The sequence below is a fragment of the Mauremys mutica genome, chromosome 7 (genome assembly GCF_020497125.1).
Source record: "Mauremys mutica isolate MM-2020 ecotype Southern chromosome 7, ASM2049712v1, whole genome shotgun sequence".
Taxonomy (NCBI): Eukaryota; Metazoa; Chordata; order Testudines; family Geoemydidae; genus Mauremys; species Mauremys mutica.
In genome coordinates, this window is record NC_059078.1 from 92,634,745 (window position 1) to 92,657,959 (window position 23,215).

General features: G+C 40.4%; 1 protein-coding gene across 16 annotated transcripts in view; it reads left to right on the forward strand.

Moving 5' to 3' along the window:
• Positions 1 to 23,215, forward strand: part of PCDH15 (protocadherin related 15) — a 771,473-nt gene that overhangs the window by 398,623 nt on the left and 349,635 nt on the right. For all 16 annotated transcript variants that reach the window (XM_045024749.1, XM_045024750.1, XM_045024752.1 and 13 more), the window contains one exon: positions 19,823 to 20,029. In XM_045024749.1, the coding sequence (XP_044880684.1) occupies positions 19,823 to 20,029 (207 nt within the window). The remainder of the gene's footprint in view (positions 1 to 19,822; positions 20,030 to 23,215) is intronic.

A 23,215-nucleotide genomic window follows, 5' to 3' on the forward strand; every position in this document is an offset into this window, starting at 1 on the left:
TTTTAATAATAATTGTGGACAGTCACAATGTGTATTTTTCATGCACTACAATGTCATAAGCCTTAACCATACCACAGTAAAGAAGATTTTTAGTTGTGCCAATATCATTTCACTGCAACATCATAAGCTTCAGTGATGGAAACGTCAAAAATCTTCTCTATCTTGAAGTTACCCTCTGCTTCTTTTCCCTAAGCCAATTTTGATCCATTTCAGCAGTTCTCCCCCATACTGTATTTTGTGGCTTTGTAAATTAATATACAATCTAATGCTTTCCCTAAATCTAGAGAAATTGTCCCCAATTTCATCTTTATCTCATGATTCAGTAATGCACTTGAAAATTCAAGCAGTTTTGTCAGAAGTGACCTTCTTTCAATGAATCTATGCTGACTGTTCTGTTTTATTTTATTTCTTTCTAATTATAGAAGTTGAATTGTTGTATATTGTTTCAGATCTCTTCTTCTCAGCTGAAGTCAAGCTTATGTGTCTGAAGTATCCTGGCCCTTTCTTTGTTTTTTTATTAAAAAGGAGACCTCCATTAGCCAGCCCATTCTCTAGAACTACACCATTTTTAGTAAGATATCAAGTATAGTTGCCAGGGGCTTTTCCTTATTTCCAGTTCTGTATCTCATAACTAATGACAGAGAGCACAGAGGACATTTTTGGACTCAGCAAAAGGAGATGATAGCAGTATTGGGACTTGTTGCACCACCTGAAGTCATTGCACTTACAATTTACACTAGGGTACATATGAAAAAAATAGTAGACCAACTAGCTAGTTGATTAGTTGTCAACTACAGAATGTCTTCCCATTAGAAAACTGAATAAAGAGGTAGGCAATATAAAACTGATGCTAATAATGCTTAAAGTTTTAGCATATTTCCTTTCCGGCAAGAAATGAAATCAATTTACCATACTAAAGCCACTTGTGATTTTATTTTTAAAGGGTGGCTGCAATATCAAACTTTACTTTTCAGAAAAGCAAAGGTCTTGGGAAGCAATAGAAGGCCCTTAGTTGCAAGTTTTCTTTAAATTTCCATTCCAGTTTGGCCGTGCTCAAGGTCGTTGTGTTCAGTTTACATGTTAATTTGAAAGTTTGAAATTTACTGGAAGGATTGTTTACATAAATCAGTTTTTGAAATTACATGTGTGAGTATTTGCAAACTACAAATTTTAAATTTGTATGTTGAGGTAATTGTACCATCCATCAGGAAAGAAATTATATATATATATGATCATTCCCAGGTAAGCAACACAGTTTGAATTTTGAATACTCATGATCAATCCATAGATTTTAAAAGTTCAAAAAGATTTGTTTTATCAATTCAAGGAATATGCCATGAGCTGAAAAAAAGATCAAATTCAAATAAATTATTTATTGTAAATTCTTCGCACAATTCTGTTTCCTAGAGGAAACAGAAGCAATGATGTGGTGATTGCATTTCTACAAAATGCACTATCCTGAACTTAGTCTTAAAGGTATGTATACTGGCATTCTAAAATGCATTTAGAAGCACAAAGAAAACACTGCCTACAAATCTGGATTGACTGTTGGGAGAATTAAAGTATTCAAGGTTACTGACCTAAACGACAAAAAGGGGTTTGATTGCTGCAAAAAAAAAGAGAAATCCTTATGATGTTTAGAATGTTTTTTGTTCTGAAGAAGAAGAGATGGTAGTGGCCACACTCATTCCAGGAAATCTTTTTGTCGGGTAGTCCAGTAAAGAAGTTATTTTTGAGAGGCTAAGTTGGCAACGAGACCTGAGCATATCCGTCAAAACAGACATTCCAAGACCAGACATTTAATTGTGAGTTAGATTATTATGATATTTGAATAACTCTTTAATCTTATTTTTTTCATATTTTTATATTCTTAAATTAGTAGGGTTAATTATCTATTTGATAACTAATAACCTGCTTTGGATGTTTGTTCCTATAAAGAACTATATGTGAGATGTATAGAAAGATAGATATACACTATTTTCATCATTGTGTTTATTGCTCACAGAGCTCTGTATTAATAATAAGATGAATCTTGAGGTCATTGCTGAGTTTTACTTATAGATTCCATGGATTCTTTACTTACTTATAGGTCATTGCTGAGTTTTTATTTATTTATAGATTTCTAGATTTTAAGATCAGAAGCAACTTTTATGATTTTCTTGTCAGACCTCCTACATAAACAGGCCATAGAATTTCACCCAGCTTCTTTCAGTCTTCTTTCCCAGTCTTTACTTAAGCAAAGTTCCACTGAGGATAGTGGGAGTTGGGTTTTTTCCTTAGTAAAGACTGCGTAAAAATTCACCAAGGATCTCAAGAGTTTGCACAATGACAATTTATCTTCCTGTTAAATGCTTTGAAATTCTGTGCAATAAGTGTTGCCCCTAATGGTTGACTCTAAGCTTGTTTAGTTCTCTGGCAGTTATCACAATGGAATGGTAATAGGTCCTGGATTTAATCTTTCTTCTCTCCTATTCCATTTGGGATTAGACAAAGACATAGTTACTGCATCAATGATCACTAAGGGGGGGCAGGCAGGTTTTTATATTCTGCTTTTCGTTCCACCTGTTCCTTTACCACAGCCTGATTCCAATGGACAGAAGAAAGCCAACATACTAAAGAACATTTAAATGTGTTGCATTACTGTTAGATGTTATTTCCAGATTCTCGTTTTCAGTATGTTTAACCAGTTTCTTTTGTCACAGATTGCATGTGATCATTTTATTTAGACGGAAAATCAATATACAAACTTTAAAATAAAGAGAGTAAAAAAGTGCATGAGGCAGTGTGTCAGTGCCCCCTCTGGCCAAGCGTGGCACAGCCCCTGGGCTCACTTAGCCTAGCGGGGCTGTCAGGCTATTCCTGGTGCCCAGAGCTCTGAAAAACCCTTTCTTCGCTCCCAAGTCTGTCAGAGGTTGGTAGGGGAATCCAGGCCTCTCCAATCCAGTGGGTTCCAGCTTAGGGCCCTAGAGCTAGATAAGCAGGATCAGGGTTCTTTGACTCTGACAATGGCCTGAGCTTCTTCCAGCGGAAGGTAGGATTTCTGCAGGATCTCCAGTCTATCAGTCACTTCATCCCCTCCTGTGATGTTGTCTCTGGGCAGCTCTTAAGTAGCTTGCTGATAGGAGCTCCTTTTCCAGCCTAATCACCCCTCTGGTAGCCACCTCACCCCTATGCTGCCCAGCCCTTTTATCCTTCTAGCTGCTGTGATGCTTCAAATCAGCAGTGGCAGGCAGTGCCTGTATTAACTCTTTGGTCACTGGGCCAGCGTGGGGCACATTCACTCCATGACAAAGTGTTATCTCAAAAGTATGACCAGATATATCACTGAGATGGTCAAAATATAAGGAATAGAATATAATAGAATAACTTAATAGATATCCATGTTGCCTTGGAAGTGTAAGTTGACACTCTTTATAATCAAGGATGACTGGTTGCTATGAGAGAAACCATAATGTCACAACCGAGTAGTGTCTGATGTACTGCAGGGTTCTGCTATGCTGGAGGACATCCTGGTGGGACTGGAGCTGCTCCAGCTTCCAAAGGCTGCAGTACAATTCACTCCCATCATTGGGAATTTGGCCCCTCATTACCCAGAATTCAGGCAACAAAGGAGTGGTGCAGAGCAGGGAATACAGGCTTTGGTGGGACTAGCCCAAAGAGGCAGAGTTTAGGACTGTCTGCATATACTTCCTGCAGCATCTGTCCCCGATAGTCCCTGCAACACATTGGTTGCAAGCAGCACAGGACTGAATCATTTAGAAGAAAAGAGACAGAGCAAGGGAATACAGGCATCTTTGGAGTTATTTCAGATCATATACAAATTCTTCCTGCTGTCTCTGGTCTTTCTTTTCCAGACCCAACAGCAAGTGTGTGTGTATGGGCTGGGGCGGAAGGAGAGGGGACAGTTGTGAACTATGAGGTTGTGTGGAGGTGGTTTGGTGGGACGGGGACAGAGTGTGACCTAGGTCTGAAGGTGTTCAAAGCAGACAGGGTGATTTTGAGCTGTAGATTTGTTAAGTAGGAAGAGGAGTTCTCAGCCAGGGGAATATGTGTATATGGGTGTTTCTGAGCTGATTGATGTTGGGGTTGGAGGGAACTGATGGGTTTGAGAGGATCTGAGCTGGAAGCGAGGACAAATTAGTTTGGCACTGTTAAGTCTAGGGGCTTGTCTACACTACTGGCCGGATTGACAGGTAGCGATCGATCCAGCAGGGGTCGATTTATCATGTCTAGTATAGACGCAACAAATCAACCACTGATCACCATAGCGTCAACTCAGGTACTCCACCTCAATGAGACGCACAAGGGGAATAGATGGGAGAGCGTCTCCTGTGGACACACCACAGTGAAAACACCGTGGTATGTAGATGTAAGTACATCAACTTCAGCTACGTTATTCACGTAGATCTTAGTAACATAGATCGATCCCCCGCCCGCTGTAGTGTAGAGCGAAAGGAGTCTGCTAGCAAACAAAGCTGTTGGTGAACTGGTGGTACGTGTGGGCAGAAGGATGGTCAGAGAGAACTAGATTAAAAGGATGAGTGGTTGGGGCTAGGAAAGAACAGAAAAGGGGTTGTAAAGGAATAATTCTATTTATTTCCCACCCTGCTCTTTAATGTAAAGTGTCCTAGTTTTTCACTTTGCTCAGCCTGTTCTGGTTCAGAGATTGCTACTTGTAGCTCCATGACTTATTTGGGCATTAGCTACTGATGCATATATTTGTACACATTATTAATAATGTTTCAGTTTAGACTTAAATACAGTGCAGGAAAGAAGCAGAACAATCTCAGATTTGACAGGCAAGTCATATAACAGTAGTCCCTATAGCCATCGTTACCTGTTTTACATAGAGAAGCATGAAATTCTTTTATAATGTAAGCAATGGCCATTACTACTTACAGAACCTGCATGGAATGACACAAACACCAGTTTAAATATTATATTAGTAAAGACAGAAAAAGGGGAAAGAGAAAAACTATTGTGTATTTAAAATATACACATAGTAAATGAATTCTATCATAGTGTAGTTTATGGATATGAAAGTAAAATTTCTTCTGCCAAACACACAGTTCTCAAATTGTAATGATTTAATAATCAAGACAACTTTATGTGCAACAATGTTCAAGTATTAAGCATTTGTTGACCTCAGTATTATAATATTCCCCAATGTCAAAATAGCCAAGTCTGACAGAATTTCTAATTTTAAAAAATGTGCTGTTTTAAACAGTGTTAATCTGGGCTCTGGCATACTTGTCATCATAAAAGTATATTTTGTTTAATCAGTATTGCTAAGAATTTTATCAATTTTAGCTTATTAATCTACAGAAAACTTAATTTAGATTTCACTACTGTTAAGGCTGAACCCTCATTTTGTTACTTTGAGTGCAGGAAATGAGGACCCGCAAGGATTTTAAAAATTAATACTTGTCACTCCAGGCTTGTATTACACTCCCAAGGTTATAGCTTTTCTCTGACCTTGGCTTGGTAAATGCTGCCACCACCCAAATGCAAAAAAAGTCTTTGAACCCAGAAAGGAGCACTTGGGAATTCCTCTCTGTATGGTACCCTCAAGCCCGTTCACTTCCCCTCTGGGAAGAGCTGAGAAAGAAAACAAAGGAAATTAGCTGTGACTACCAGCTAATCAAACAACATGCACAAACTACTTAGGACACCAAAAATCCAATCCTGTTCTTAAAAAAAGGTAAATTTAATTAAAAACAAAAAGGGAAAAAATACATCTGGAACTTAGGCTTTTTGCTAGATCTTAAAAGAAATAATTACAAAAATTAAGCACCCAAAATAGCTTTCTTTGGGGTTCAGCATAAATGTTACAAGCAAACAAAAGCATCAGGCCAAAATAAGAAATAAACCTGTTAGCAACTAACTAAACATTCCCTATCCAAATTATTTCTTCTAGGTATGGAAGATACTTTTTAATACCTGGTTCAAACCTTACACAGCATTTCTGCTTATAGCATTGCTGCTCTGTGTCCCTGCAGCCCAGAGAACAACAGACAAAGGGAAAGTTTCTTTCCCAATTTTTAAAAGTTCTAGCCTTCTGATTGGCTCTTTTGGTTAGGTGCCCACTTTTTTTTAAAACCTGAGGGGCCTTTTTAACCCTTTACAGGTAAAACAAGTAGAGAACAGCTACCAAGAGGGATTTTACAGCTAACTTGCTGGCTGGGTGTCCATCAAAGTGGGCTACCCCCCACTTCATTTATTACAACTACATCCTTTCATTTTAATGTGAACAACTAGAATCTAGCTAGCTGATAGTTTTACGTATGTAGTATTTTTACTTAAATGCACCTATGTGACCTACATTTAATTGTGGAATATAGCAAGTAAGGAGCCTTCGACTTAGGATGAAAAAAGGGGAGAAGTGGCTGAAAGAGACCCATGAGGTGGGAAAAGGGATAAGGAGAGAAAGCAGTAAATTGGCTCATTTGTGTATGAAACTGAGTAGCAAAATCAGAATGAGGATGATTCATATTCATGCTATCAGCTAAATACCTGAGGCAATGAGGATCTGATCAAAGTTATTTGGAGTCAATGGAAAAGGACTCAGTAGGGTCTGGATAACAGCATAATGGATACTAGCTTGAAACTCACAAGAAGTTTTTCCACATTGCTCTTTTATTCACACACAACTTGTGACTGTGCAGAACTGCTGGTGAACAGGAGGTAGGAGAGAGAAAGGAGGACAGAGGGATGTGCTGAGCGAAGCTTATGTGGAGAAAAATCAACTGTTTGTGCTGGAGTGGGGGAAGTTGCAGTCTGAGGAGTCTGTGGATGGTGGAGTGCCAATGAAAGGTTGAGATCAGACTCCGCCCTGCACACAGTGAATGGGGAGGCAGGAGGTTACTGAAGAGGATTGGGTTATAGGGGTGTGGGAGAAGAGTAGTGATTTGCAGCTAAGTGGCCAGAGGAGAGACCATAAGCTGGTGGGTGCTGTGGCAGTGCAGTTGTGTGGTCTGCAGGTGAGCAAGGCATAATGTCAAGAAGGAAGAGGTTGACTGGCAGAGTGAGACGGGGAGGAGGGATCAGCAGCTGGAGTGGGAACTAATTTACTCCCAAGTTACAGCCAATATAAAGTGAGGTTGTGTGTATCATTAGGCTATCCATAACAAATATTGGCAATATACCACCTGGGGTTGTGCTGGGGTTCTTTCCTTTTACTTCTAATTACATCTGCAACATACCTTCCAAACTCAGCCAAGCAGAGAAGTGCACTTTAAGGGAGTGTAGAGCAGGAACAGTATTCAAGCAGTATATGTAAACTACATGCAACTTGGCCTCAGTGGATTTTGCTATAGATTTTTCTGAAACAAACAGGTTCAGTACCTGATCCAAAGATGCACTGCAAAGGCTGTATTCTGTGCTTTCACAGTGAACTAGAAATCATGAAATTAAATAATATTTTTTTGCTGAATGCTCCTCTGAGAGGGAGAGGTATTTTATTGCCTTGCAGAAAGATAGAGAGGGGACGTGATTTTCTGACCCTGGGGAGTTGGAACCACAGGGTAGCTAGCGCCAACTCTGGGTACTTGGGGTCTGCCTTCCATTTTAGTCTGTAGTCCCTCATCCCCCACAGCATCCCTTTGGAGATGTCTCACTACTTGCCCCACATTGTCTCCATTCCTCTTTTCTCCTGCATTTGGGAGCTTTCTGCCTCCTTTTTGCCCCCCCCCCATGCATCAAAAGTCAGTGGAAAAACGCTGAATAGAATGCAGAATTTCAGATTCTCATTCTCGGGTTCTAGCTAGTGTGTGATACTCCACTCCATAAAACCCTAGATGCCAGAAAAAATGTTGTATTAAAACTGTATTACGCCCAACAGGACATTTTCTGGAAACAGTGCTCTCTATGAGGGAAAACAGAATAATGTGTGACTTTGTTGTTTCACTTAGCATCCCAATTAGGGTTAAGATAATGCCTTTTATTTGCTATTCTAGCAGAGAACCCTTAGAACTATGGATGAACTTTTTCATCATTACACTGACACAAAAGGATGAGTGCAGGGCAGAGTACACTCACCCAAAGCCGTGCGGGGCAGGGCGGGTTACCCTTGTCTTAAATTACAGTTTTTCTTTATTTTGTTCAAATCATACCCTGTAACCAGCTGCACCACTATAACGCTTCAGTGTAGATGCTCACTTCAGCAAAGGGAGGGGTTCTCCTATTGCTATTGGTAACTCAGCTCCCTGCAGGGGTGAAAGTGAGCCAGTATGGGCTGGTACTCCGTACTGGAAAGAACCCGCACTGGCTCATACCCAGCCCACATTAAAGCGCTGCCTCCTTTTGCTTCTCCTGTCAGGGACCCTGCCAGTAGGGTCCATACCGGCATGGTCGCTGACGTGGGGGGTGGAGGGAGGGGCAGCAACTTTAAAGCGCTGCCGTGGCAGAGCCTTAAGGACGGTCCTTTGCTGCGGCAGCACTTTAAGTATCCTCAAAGCACTACCGTGGCAAAGGACCCTGCAGCGCTTTAACATCCTTGCCCCTTTTGCCCCCTCCCCCCAGCAGCTGACGGTCAGGGGAACAAAGGGAGCAGCTGCCCTGGGGCCCGGGGCTCCAGACACCGCTGCCCCTATCACAGCAGTGGCATCCAGAGCTCTGCCCTTTAAATCAACACGGGAGTCCCGGGCGGTGCGATCCAAGGGCTGGCTCAGGGATTCTGAACCCCAGTCCCGCCTCTTCCGGGGGCCAGAGCTACCCCTCCCCCATACCAGTAAGTGTCCTCAGTTACTTTCACCCCTGCCTCCCTGAGAGGCAGTAGCGAGGTTGACAGAAAAATTCTTCTGTTGATCTAATGCTGTCTAGACCAGGGGTTAAGTCAGCTTAACTGAGGGCTTGTCTTCACTACCGGGGTAAATCAACCTAAGTTACACTACTCATACACATACACATAGCTGGAGTCGACGTAGCTTAGGTCGACTTATCCTGGTATCTTCACTGCACTGTGTCGATGAGAGACACTCTCCAATTCACTTACCTTACTCTTCTCGGGGAGCAGGAGTACTGAAGTCAACCGGAGAGCACTCTGCCGTCGATTTAGAGGGTGTTCACTAGACCTGCTAAATCTTCACCCACTACATCAATTGCAGCAGCATCAATCTCCCCCGTAGTGAAGACAAGCCCTAAGTCTCTCAAAACTGTGGATTTCTCAAACCTCTGAGAGTCATAGCTATGCTGATGTAACTTTTCAGTGTAGACCAGCAGTTAGCTCTTTCTCGCACAACATGTAATGCATCAGGCTCAGTGAGGTCTGATTGAATCTGTTATGTCCTAGGGGCAGCCGGTGTAGGAAGCAATCACTTGAGGCCAGAGAGCAGACAGCTAACCAAAACCTCCATTTTATTTACAGAAACAGAGAGCTCACTCAGCCGGTTGAAACCGGCTGAGCTATCCCTTAATAGTCTAACTCAGTTGCCATAGTAACAAAACCCATGACAACCAAATACACAACATATTCCTCCCCCCCTAATAAGAACATCCCCTAAATAAAACACACTCTATACTAGAGAAGGAGGGTAGACTGCCTCCATTCCCGGCTAAACCCTGGGGATTATTTTGCCCCATAACCGTGGGTTCGCCCTAACTAAAGATCCAGCCAATGAGGAGGCCTTCTGTCTCTAGGTGGATTACGGCGAACTTCTGGTGTTGTTGCACCCGAAAGTACTAGGGGCTCAGGGTCCGCAGCACGAATAGGTGAGGAAGTGGTATCAGCTCGTGCTGGGCAAAGGGGTATCTCAGCTGCCGGCAGTAATGGAGGAGAACAGTCAGGAACAGGTGACTCATGATTCGGTGTCTCACCAGGAGGGGTGAAGTCAGACCCCTCAACTGCAGATGGGTCCTGAAGACTGGCATGACCTGGCAACAGCTGATCTACATGTCGCCGCCAGGTAAGATTCTCTGCAGTCCGGACTGTATAGGAAACAGGTCCTGTTTGAGTGATGACTGTGGCCGGGACCCATTTAGCTCTGGAAGTATAATTCCGAGCCAAAACTGGCTGCCCTGGGCTAAAGGTTCGGTCTTTTGCTCTGGGTGCCCGTCTGATGACTTGATATTGCTGCTGATGTTGCACAGTTTGTCTGGGTTCAGAAGGTTTCAGCAGATCAAAGCAAGTGCGCAGCTGTCGTCCCATCATTAGAAAGGCTGGGGAAGCCTGGGTTGTAGCATGAGGTGTGTTTCTATAGGAAAGTAAGAAGGTATCCAGACGCTTTTGAATGGAGTGTTGTCCCTTTGCTGATTTCAAAGCGTTTTTCATTGTCTGCACAAATCTTTCAGCTAATCTGTTGGTGGAAGGATGATATGGTGCTGACGTGATGTGGTGTATCCCATTTGCCTTCATAAAATTTTGAAACTCCTGAGAGACGAACTGCGGTCCGTTGTCGCTCACAAGTTGTTCTGGCAGACCAAAACGACTAAAGAGTCCTCGTAGTTTTTGGATAGTACTCTCTGCAGTAGTGGACTGCATTATAGAGACTTCTGGCCATTTAGAATGGGCATCTACTGCCACCAAGAACATGCTTCCTTCAAGGGGGCCAGCAAAGTCAACGTGAATACGTTGCCACGGGTTTTCAGGCCAGTCCCATGGGTGTAGGGGTGCCCACTGGGGTGCATTTCTTACACTCTGACATGACATACAAGCTTTTGCCTTCTCTTCAATAGCACTGTCCAATCTAGGCCACCAAAAATAGCTTCATGCAATTTCCTTCATGCGCACTATTCCACAGTGACCGGAATGTAGCTGTTCTAACATCTGTGATCTCAGGGGTGGTGGAATAATGACACGCCTCCTCCACAACAAACAACCAGATTGGACCGATAACTCCGTCCGCCTGGACATGTAGGGAACAAGGTAGGTGAGACCGGAGAGGTTTGTCGAGATTTTCCATGCATCACCAGGTCCATAACTTGGGATAATACTGGGTCAACGCGGGTTGCCTTCTTTATCTGAGTAGCAGTGATGGGTGTATTCTCTACCTGTTCAAAGTAGAAGATTTCCTTTTGGGCACTATCTTGATGTTTGACCGGTAAAGGCAACCTTGAGAGGCCATCTGCATTGCCGTGCAGAGTGGATTTCCGATATTTGATTTCATATGTGTGTGCAGAAAGTATCAATGCCCAACGTTGCATATGACTAGCAGCTAATGGGGGAATGCCTGTGTAGGGTCCAAAAATTGATGTCAGAGGTCGATGGTCTGTAAGAAGAGTAAACTTTCGCCCAAACAGGTACTGATGAAACTTCCTAATTCCAAAAACAATTCCTAATGCCTCACGTTCGATTTGGGCGTAGTTAGTTTCTGCTTTGCTTAGAGTGCGTGAAGCAAAAGCAATAGGTTTTTCTTCTCCCGAAGGCATAATGTGTGACACGACCGCTCCCACTCCATAAGGGGAAGCATCGCAGGCCAATTGCAGGGGTAAGGATGGATCAAAGTGCGTTAGAACTTCAGAATTTAACAATGCATCCTTAGCTTTGTTAAATGCAACATCACAGGCTTCAGTCCACTTCCAGGCCTTGTTCTGCCCAAGGAGCTCATGAAGTGGTTTTAGCAGTGTGGCTAACTGTGAGATGAACTTTCCATAATAGTTCAGGAGTCCTAGAAACGAGCGCAGCTGGCTTATATTTCGAGGTGGGGGAGCCTCCACAATAGCTTTAACTTTTGCAGGGGCCTTATGAAGACCTGCAGAATCGATGATGTGTCCCAAATATTCAACAGAGGGCTTGAAGAATTCACACTTGTCTTTGCGAACTCGTAGGCCATACTCTTCCAGTCTTTGTAGGGTAGCCTCTAAATTCTTTAAGTGATCCTCTTCATTTCTTCCAGTGACCAGGATATCATCCAGATAGCACTGAACTCCTGACAAGCCACACAAGATCTGGTCCATAGCCCTCTGGAACAGGGCGGGAGCCGATGTGATTCCGAAGGGTAGGCGACAGTATCGATAAAGCCCCTTATGAGTCACAATAGTCAACAGCTCTTGGGACTTTTCATCGACGTGCATCTGTAAATATGCTTGACTCAGATCAATCTTACTGAACTTTTGTCCCACAGCCAGGCCTGCGAAGAGGTCATCGATGCGGGGAAGCGGGTATTGCTCTGCACACAACACTGGGTTGACAGTGACTTTAAAATCACCGCAAATCCGGAGAGAGCCATCTTTCTTCACTATTGGAACGATAGGAGTGGCCCATGAGCTATGGGTAACTGGTATTAGGACTCCATTGGTGACCAGGCGCTCCAGGTCTGCTTCAACTTTTGGCCTGATGGCATATGGCACAGTTCGGGCTTTCAGATATTTTGGTGGACTGCCAGGTTTAATGTTCAATGTCACAGTGATTCCCTTCATACTTCCCAAATCATCTCCAAAAACAGCAGCATGTTTCCTTAGTATAGGGGTTAGACTGGTTTCTTCTTTAGTCATCCGGTGCACTTCTGCCCAGTTCAGCTGAATCTTCCCAAGCCAAGACCTACCCATTAAGGCTGGGTAGTCACCTCTCACCACAAACAGTGGCAATTTAGCCGCCTGTCCATTGAGCTCCACCTTAACATCAATAGTGCCCAACATGGGCACAGCTTCACCTGTATACGTCTTCAGAACAGTTTTTGTTGCCTTAACCGGAAGATGCTGTAGCTTTTCCTTATACACAGTCTCAGGAACCAGCGAGACAGCTGCACCGGTGTCTAGTTCCATGCGTATAGGTTTGCCCTCCAATAAAGGGGTTACCCAGTATTCATGTGAGCCCGCTGCCAAAGACAAAACATGCAGTGGCACTTCCTCTTGTGAGGAGGTGTCACCTTGATCATCCTGGGTCTGCTCTAGGGTATGCAAGGTTCCTCTTTTTGTCGGCCAGACCACAGGCCTCTTTTTCTTTTGTTTACAGGCATACTCAATGTGTCCCTTTTTGCCACAGTGTCGACACACCAGGTCCTTACACCAGCATTCTGATGCCTGGTGACCCAGCTTACCACAGCGGTAACATTCTTGACTCTACACCATTTTGTGGGTCAGTTCTTGTGACACTTTTTGCACCCTAGGGGATGCACCGATGTATTGTGCCTCCCTTGTAGCCAGTTCCATGGAGACAGCAATATCAACAGCCTTCTGTAATGTAAGCTGAGCCTCTGTCAGTAGGCGCTTCCGTATAGCTTCACTGCAGAGGCCACACACTAACCTGTCACGCAGGGCATCATTTAACATCTCTTTAAATTCACAGTGTTCTGCTAGCTTTTTTAAAATGGCTACAAATTGTACAACTGTTTCATCTTCCTTTTGGTCTCTTTTGTGGAACCTATATCTTTCAACAATTACCAGTGGTTTTGGGGAGAAATGAGACCCCAGGATTTCCACAATGTCACTGTAAGATTTAGTCTCAGGCTTAACAGGGTGTAGTAAGCTGCGTAGCAGAGAGTAGGTTTTAGCCCCTACAACAGTTAAGAATATTGGCACCTTCTTCGCTTCTGTAATGTCATTTGCAATACCAAAAAGCTCAAAACGCTCAGTATACACATGCCACTGCTCTGTATTCTCATCAAAAGGCTCCAGGGGCCTGGTCAAAGTAGCCATGATTTTTAGTTTCACTTTCACAGTCAGTGCAAACAAGCAGCTTTTTTTCTTTGTTTGGTCTTTACCTTGACTTCTACTTCCTTCTGTTACTGGAGCAGCACCAGGATCCCACCCTCGTCGCCAGTGTTATGTCCTAGGGGCAGCCGGTGTAGGAAGCAATCACTTGAGGCCAGAGAGCAGACAGCTAACCAAAACCTCCATTTTATTTACAGACACAGAGAGCTCACTCAGCCGGTTGAAACCGGCTGAGCTATCCCTTAATAGTCTAACTCAGTTGCCATAGTAACAAAACCCATGACAACCAAATACACAACAGAATCCTTCTTCTAATGCTTTCATCAGATATTCATATTTTAATACTGGTTATGTACAGAACGTTTTTTTCAAGTTTAGCAATGTAGTCAGTTGTACCTTTTCAGATTCTGGTTTAAATTTATGGCCCACCTGTGCCACAACAACGGCTTTTCTGTATATAAAAGCCAGAGGTGGCGTTAGGGGGTAGCAAGCAGGACAATTGGCAGGGCCCCATGCCACAGGGGGCACTGCGGAGCTAAGTTGATCAGGCTTCTGCTTCATTTCCGAGCGGTGGCGCTCAGGGCCTCACCTCGGGCTTCATTCCCATGTGGTAGGGCTTTGGCTTTCTGTCCTGAACCCCAGCAAGTCTGACATTTGTCCTGCTTGGTAGACACCCTGAAACTTGCTTGCAGCCTTCCAGGGGCCCCCAGACCTCTGATTGAGAACCACTGATCTAAGGTATGGATTGATTGCTATAAATATACAAATACTGCAAACTGCATTTAATATATACAATCATTGCACCATTCTACAGCAGTTTACATGATAAATAGGATTAAACATATTTGATTTGAGCATTATTTAACAATTCTTATTTTATTTTGTCTCAGGATTATTCTGATACTTACTTACACTGTAATCAGTCCTTTCCAGATAGTGTAAAGGATCTGGCTGCTCTGTTATGAGTGATTAGTAAAACAGCATACGAAAAGTCAAAATGTCTTTATAACTAAGTAGCTGTATTGGAGAAGAAGGCTTCATTAGGTTTTTGGTTTGAGTTTTTTTCCCCCATAGATGATTTTCCATGTCCGTATAGCCCTGATGAAAGCCTGAGTTATACCTTAATTTTTCTTCACTTTAAACCCTCTAGTCACCATAATTACAGTCTACTTTGCTTTCATTGAGGAACAGTGGACTCCATTTGAGATCCATTAGAGTCAATCCATAATTGCCTGGAAGGATCACTGACTGTTAGTAACACGAGGTACAACGTCCTAAGGCAAAGTCCAATTATTCTGCAGTCATCCAAGCCTAGAATCATATTTTTTAATCAATGACAAGTTTGATTAGAGCCCAGGATAGTAATTATTTTATGTTGTATTTAAATGAAACAAATAATATAAAATAAACTGTGACCCATAAGATCCCAAATAGCAGTGATTTTTGTATTTGGAAAAAAATACAAAGTTGTCCATTCTAAATGTTTCAGAGTGTAGCCAGTAAAGAAACTAGATAATAAAATATTTATACTTTCAAATATAATAATCTCATCTACAATCAATAAAAAGAAAATTCGCTCTGGTATTAATGTAATAGGAATTATTCATAGGATTCACTTGCTTGTGAGAACAGGTCCTGTAAACAGAATGCTGAACTTTATCCTTGGAAAGTATAGTTTGCAAGAGTCTATTATAACCCCCTGGTTCTCAGCTAGAGAGCGGGCTACAACCTGGAAGTGGATTGCATCTCCACTGTGATTGGGTTGTGATGCACATAGTTTCTGGCAGGAGAGGCTTCCCTGATTGCCCCCCTATGGTGTAATCAAATAAAGCATGAACAAATGCTTTAAAAACACAGTAAATGCAGGTACCCAAAGAGAAAAGAAAGCAAGCAGAAACACTTTGGATCCGGAAACAAAGGAGTCAGAGTTTTGTTGTTGTTTTTTTTTAAAGGAGGCATGAAGATAATTAACTTGTTTTCAGCTTTCCTTTTACTAGGAGAACCGAGTGTCTGAAACAAATGTATGTTGTATGTAACTGCATCTTTTAAAATGAAAGAATGAAACATGAGAAGCTACCTGGATACCTCCCAAGAAATTTAGTATAGCATTGTAGACTAACAGTGTAAACTAATGCTGGTCAGACTGTTCCAGATAAATAATTGATCCTGTGAATTTATCCTTTTACTCATATTCAAATAAAATCTACAAACTAACCATAATTTTCCTGATTTTTTTTTATCTGTAATTCTTTGTCAAATCATTTTATTCAAACGAATTACAGCCTTTGGATCTATCTGCAGAGCATTTTGATTTTTTATTATTCTTTGTGTGATTGGATATCTAAGTTACATAGTATTTCTGTTTCTTGTTTAGATAACTGAATTTTTTTAAACACGAGAATAACTTAGTAATAGTGAATAAAAATAATTATTTTCATAAATGAATACCTTTGTTCACAAGCAAATATATTTCACAAAATCTGTGTGAAAAGAAACAATCCATATGTTCATGGTAAAAAAAGGCCCAAACTCAGCTAAAACTGAGTCATGAGTCAGAATTGTTTTAAACCATAAATCTGGAAACTTCTCATAATCTTATGATATTACATCTTTATCTCTGATTCAGTTTCCTGAGGCAAATGTTGGAGATAAAGGCCAGATTCACCCAGGCAACAATTGTACAAAACCTGTTTTTTGGTCATCTAGCATACATTTAGAGCTGAGTGAATTATTCATAATGACTAATTTATTCTCTTTTTTTTTCTGCTTATGGAATAACCAGTAGCATCATGATTTCTTTGGATGTATTTTTATTAAAATTATTCAAGGCTTTTTCCAAGCATTTTAAAGTCTTTGAATTGGTCACAAACAGTGCTCTATGAGGAGTCTGTATTTAGTTTCCATGAGTGCTCAAGCATATCACTTAAAAATTCTATTTCTGCAAACATTACTGCCTCTTTAACTTAAGCACTGAGATATACACAGAGTGCCTACAAAAAGAGGTGCTAAGTGGGTTGAAATGAATTGATTAAAAAACCTATTTGAAGAAATTACTTCTTAAAAGCTGTGTTTTGCTAATTATTGAAATAATATCACATTCATAAAGTTTCAAAATATTTGGTTTGTCTAAGCATGCAAGTATATATTTGTGTCTGAATGTATATGTAAATACTTGTAATTTGTAGTTCTAATTCTGTATGTAAATTGAATGTCCAACTTATAATGATAGAATATATAAATAATACTTTGAGAGTGGTATTTGTTTAAATAATATAACTATGAGAAAATAATTCCACTAAGTATATTACAAATAATACATATTAATATGTCAGTGAACTTCTGTAGCTAGTGTTTTACTTATATGTTCACTTTTAATTCCATTTGATTATTTAGATTAAAAAGTAACTATCATCAAACAAGGCTCCTCAGACTCCTTTGTTGACTTTTCATGAGTAAAATCTTAGAGAAGGAAAACAGCAAGTACTCATGCTGTTCCTGGAATATAACCAGAAGCCAAAAGGCTAAATTAAGCTCCTTTTGTGTCTCTTTTCCTTAGTCCCCTCCTGGTTGCATTCAGTTTGAAATTTTTATTGGAAGATTTCTCTTTAAATACAGGACTTCTCTTCAGATTCTCAACACTCCTTCTGCTTAAGCAGCATATGTTAATGTAAGGGAGTTTTGCAGTGCTCGTAAGGAAGTAATTACTGGTGTATTTATGATTTAAACTCATACTTCTGTGAGACATCTCACGGATATCAGGGGAGAAATTGGGAGGAGGGAAAAATACTCCTCTTCCTCAAGGGAGACATAAGTGTTGGTGTTTCATCTCATTTCTGAGCTTACTCTGAGTCCTAACACAAAATGTCACATATTTTCCATGCATGCAATACACAGTTATCTATATTTGGTAAAATCCTGAAAGGCAAGAAAGTGGAGATTAAAATACCCGTATTTTCCGCACTATAAGGCGCACTGGATTATAAGGCGCAGTCTCAATTACGGGATCTATTTCTGTACTTAACCCATACATAAGGCGCACCGTATTATAAGGCGCATGCTAAAACATACGGTCTACAAAAAAAGGTAACGGTGTTCATAGTGTAGTAAAAAGGTAATGGAAGCAAAACAGTGAGTTTAGTTGAACTTTATTCTACTATTTAACAATACACTCACATTATTTTTTAATCAATCTTCTCCCACAAATCCATCAAAGTCATTGATGTTGAATTCTTTCGCAGCTGCTATATTCCCATTTACAACCGCGTAACTGATAGCCTGTAGTTTGAATTGTGCCTCGTAAGCATGTCTCTTCACTGGTGCCATTTTCAGGGGTCCTTAGACAAACAAATGTTGTTTTGCAGCATACCGGTAGTATACCTACCGGAGGAGTGGAGAAGGTAAACGTACGTACTGTACGTATTACGTAATGTTCTCTGATTGGTTTATCGCTGCCAGCGTACGTAGTTTACGTATTACGTCCCTGTGTCAGCGAAAAATGGTCCGACAGTCAATCAAGCAAAGCGCTTACCAAAGTCGCACAACAAAATTTTTACAGATTTTGGAACTCAGTGCACACATAAGGCGCACCGGATTATAAGACGCACGGCCAATTTTTGAGAAAATTTAAGGCTCTTAGGTGCGCCTTATAGTGCGGAAAATACGGTACTTCCCTCACTTTAATCATGCTAAACCAAATTCAGTGAGGTTATATGGTGTGTGAGACAGGGAAAAATGTATTTTATTCTTTTCTAACATAAGAACTGTAAAAGGTATCCTATACCATATAGGGAAATTTTAGTCAAGTTCCCTTCCCCCTTTCAGCTAAATCTCTTGAAAGGTAGAGAGGGTTTATATTATAATTCCTCATTTATTACAAGCATTAAGTCCATTCCTAGTAATGCATAAATATATAGTGTAGGGATCAGTAGAAAATAGGTTTTTTCTCCCTTCATATTTTAAATGTTTTTTTTCATTTTACTATTCCAAAGGATTCTAAATTATACACAAATCTGTGTCAATCAAAACAGTATTGTGTAAAACTGCTTTGCAGTAAGTTTTAACCTCTGGGCCACATATGTAAGATACTGGATCTGAAAAGCAATAATGTGTGCAAATTTGGCACAGTCAAGATAAAATACAAGGCATATCTAGTTACAGCTTAGTACATTCCTGACTTTCTTTTAAAAGGGGGGTTTCTGTCAAGTATTCGAAGTCTTTTCCCATAGTCATCTAAACAATAGGAGCTTTGCTTCCTAATGTCTTCTGCTGTCCCAAAAGAGGATTTCACCTGACTAGGAATTATGGGTTCTGGCTAGTGGTGCTCCAGCTGGGGAGCAGGATTAGGGTCTTGCCCCACTCCACATGGCTCCCGGAAGCAGTGGCATATCTCCCCCTCCCCGGCTCCTACGTGTAGGGACAGCCAGGGGACTTCACACGCTGCCCCCACCCCAAGTGCCGCCTCCACAGCTCCCATTGCCCTCTGATCACGCCTCTGCGTAGGAGTCGGAGGGAGGACATGCCGCTGTTTCTGGGAGCTGCTTGAGGTAAGCACTGCCCGGAGCCTGCCCCCTGATCCCCTCCCATGCCCCAATCATGTGCTCCAGCCTGGATCCCCCTCTGCCCTCTGAACCCCTCAGTACCAGCCTGGAGCACCCTCTTTCATCCCCAGCCCCACCCCAGAGCCTGCACCCCCCGCCAAAGCCCTCCTGCCTTGCAACCCCCAATTTCATGAGTGTTCATGGCCCGCCATACAATTTCCATACCCAGATGTGGCGCTCGGGCCAAAAAGTTTGCCCACACCTAGACTCTAGGTGGTAATTATATTGTCCAGTGAATATATTTATGCAGAGATTTGTGGCTTCTCTCATCTTCACTGCAAGAGATTTTTCATAACCACTGATATATTAAACAATGATTTTTACTAATACTGTATGTCTTGAGTTTCTCTCTAGTTATTAAAATCAGCGGGTGACATGATTAAATCTACAGTATCTGCTTTGTTAGTTAATTCTTTGGTTAGTATATATATATGTCTTTTCTCGGATGTGATGTTTCAAAATAAGCAGAGAAATACTAAATATTAGCTATCTGTGTGAAAGAATTGTTACTCTTGAAAGTAAAGCTGTAGTAATTATTGACTATTCATAGTTGTACTTGAGTCAATTATATACTCTATAAAGAGATTAATAAATTATATAAAAAAAGTCCATAGCCAATCAGATGTGTGTCTTTTTAGGCAGAGCAAGACAATGGTCATCCACTTCCTGCCTTTGCCAATTTACATATCGAAGTCCTGGATGAGAACAATCAGAAGCCTTACTTCACAGAATCTCTGTACGAGGGGTTTATTCTGGAGTCCTCCCCAGTGGGCACAACCATCTCTGACAACCAGAATTTGACTTCTCCACTACAAATCATAGCTTTGGACAATGATGTAGAAGAGGTATGTTTCTCTTTCTTTTTACTAAACCATCCTCATGTGTGTGTTTAAAGTTTTTATAGAGGCTTAGAAATGTCCATTTTTAAACACTTAAAATGTGAGTGAAGCCTTTGAAATAAGGTAAATTATCATTTATATAAAGTACACTATATACAGCCAAACAGTTTGTTTTTATTTATTCACTTATTTATAATATAGCAAGTAATTTAGTGAATGAATTTGAATTATCCACAAGTAGTTAATGATTTTTTAAAAAAAACTGTTAAGTCACTATTTGAAATTATTTGCAGATAATCTTGATCAGTAGTTTTTTTCATTAGTACTTCATTGTGAGTAGTCAATATTTGAAATTTCAACTGTGGTGGTTCATTTTGATTCTGCCTGCATAGAGGTTTATACAATGATTTACAGGTTACATGGTATCATGTATGTTTCTTAGCTGTCTGAATGTTTCCAGGTTTCCAATTAAAGTACTTTTCTGAGTTCAAAACTGACTTTGGTTACTATTCTGTAATACTTGCTTAAAATTTGCTATTGTCATGAACATTCCTTCCAGTGAATTTATTTGCATCTATATTTGCATAAAATGAACACAGAAAGTGGGTTTTTATTCAAACAAATGCTCAGGAAATTATTTAATATATTCCCCATCTCTGAATACCACAGGCCTGATTCAGCACTGAGCTGATCCATTTTTGTGTCAGTCTGACTCCACTGACTGGGTAACACAGTGGTCATTCAGGTCCTATATGTCTCAGAGAGATTAATCCTTCAGGCCAAATTCAGCTCTATTGGAAGGGGTTGCAACTTGCAGTGCAGCAAAAACTTGCTTACATTAGTCTTCTCTTCTATAAATGTAGGTATGAAGTGCTAAATTCAACCGCTGTGCCTTACATGGGAGTTGCATCTGCTTACACCAGGGTTGAATATGGTCTGAAACATTTATATACTTGAACTATATGCCATTACAGCTAAGGTTATCTGTGTACTTGGGTCAGAAGAACTTGGCAGAAGTTAGGGTTTCACAAACCCCTTAGAATATTTTTGGATTTAAAGGTTTAAACTTTTTAATTTTTTTATCACTATTAATTAAAATGATTGCTCTTCAAGGATAATCTAATTTTAAAAGCATGTTGTTCTGACTAAGCAGAAGCCTATGCTATGTAAAATGTTCTATTCAAATGCAGCCTTGTCTTGTTTGTGACCATTAGAACAGTATTTTATTAATTTTGTTTTGTATTGCTTTTAAAGGGGGGGAAATGTAACAGTACAGAATTTGTTTTTCCAGAATTAAAACTGAACTTGAACAGCAAATGTACCAAGTTTGGAATTTAGTTTATAATTCACAGTATTTTCAGGAAGAAAGAAGGCATAAAATTGGGAATGAGCAAAGAAAAGGCAGGGATCATAAAGAGTGAAGCTGAATTAGAGGCCAAGTCTTTAAGATAAAGAGAAACTTGAAGATTAAGTGAGAGAAGAGGGGGGAAGCCAGTGTGGAGACTGAAAATATGGGGAGACAAGGTCAGTGTGTAGGGAAGTAGATATAGTTTGGCTTGTAGAATTTTAGACAGACCAGAGAGGAATAGGAGAGTTGGAGGCTTGAGAACCTGAAGTTCTAGCTATTCATTCATCCAAGTGTTTTTTGTTTTTTTTTATAATGGCACCCATCACTGTACTATCTGAGCACCTCCCATCATACGCAGTGTTTACGGCAAGACTAATAATTCATTGCTGAATCCTTGTCTACATTAACATTTCAAACTCTATTAGCACCTCTATATTAACAAATGAAGTATGTGAACAATTGAAATTTTAGTCATGTTTTAACACGTTAATTAATGCATGTTAACTCACATGACCATAAATTCTAATGCAGAGACCACATAAATGTTTGTTGCCAGTCATGTTTAACGGGCCACTTCACCTTGAATGGTTCCTTGAAATACATTAACTACTTATGCTAAACAATCTGTTCCACCTTGTATTTAACTGTGACACTGAGTACACTTCCTAGACCTGAAGAAGGGTTCTGTGTAAGCTTAAAAGCTTGTCCATGTCACCAACAGAAGTTGGTCCAATAAAAGATGTTACCTCACCCATCGCATCTCTCATATTTAACTGTGGACTACTAGGGACTAAAATTTGTGCTCTTCCTACAGTAGACATTTCAATTGTGTTATTTAACAAATGTTAATGAAACTGTTGTTAAAACACAACTAAATTCAAGTTTGGACATATTCATGAGTCTTGTGACAAACTATTAATGTAGTTTCAAATGTCAGTGGAGATAGAGCTTTATGCTTCTATGATTTTGGTATCCATGGGAGTTGTATGTTTGATGTGCTGAAAATGTATTTTCCTAAGAATCCCAATTGTTAGTTTAATTAACTTAATGGAATTGATTAATTTTTTATCATAGCATAAATATTCATAATACTAATCATAGATTGCTAGACTTTAAGATCAGAAGGACCATCATGATCATCTGATCTGACCTCCTGCACATTGCAGGCCACAGAATCTTACCCACCCACTCTTGTAATAGACCCCTAACCTCTGGCTGAGTTACTGAAGTCCTCAAAACATGATTTAAAGGCTTCAAGTTACAGAGAATTCACCATTTACACTAGTTTAAACTTGGAAGTGACCCATGACCCATGCTGCATAGAAAGGCAAAGACCCCCCTACACCCAGGGTCTCTTTAATGTATTAATTGCATTTAGTTAGCTATGACTGGAGTCAATTTCACCCATATTATTCAAAGTGATTAAATATTTCCAAAAAGTATTCTTCTCCAGAAATAGCTTTGATGGAAAATTTTTGTCCGTTTCCACATCTCCAACAGAGCTATGTCACTTTACAAGGATTGAAGTCAATGGACATATGCCAGTACACACCAACTAGGCTTTAAGACCTAAAACATCAGGTGGAGAATAAGCAATAGAAACGCATTAACACTTTCGCAGTTAGAAAATTTTGTTTTCATGCAAATTTCCAAGGAATAAAAATGAAGAAAGAAGTAAAGAAAATAAATATTCTATAACAATTGTTTCTATATAGTGTTGCAATATTTTTCTTGAGGCATCAGATGGTCTTTAAGATACTGTAAATCAGTGTTTTGCAGAGACTTCCAAAACTGATTGTGGACGGTGTATGGCCTAACTGATCACAGAAATTCTCTGAAAAGAT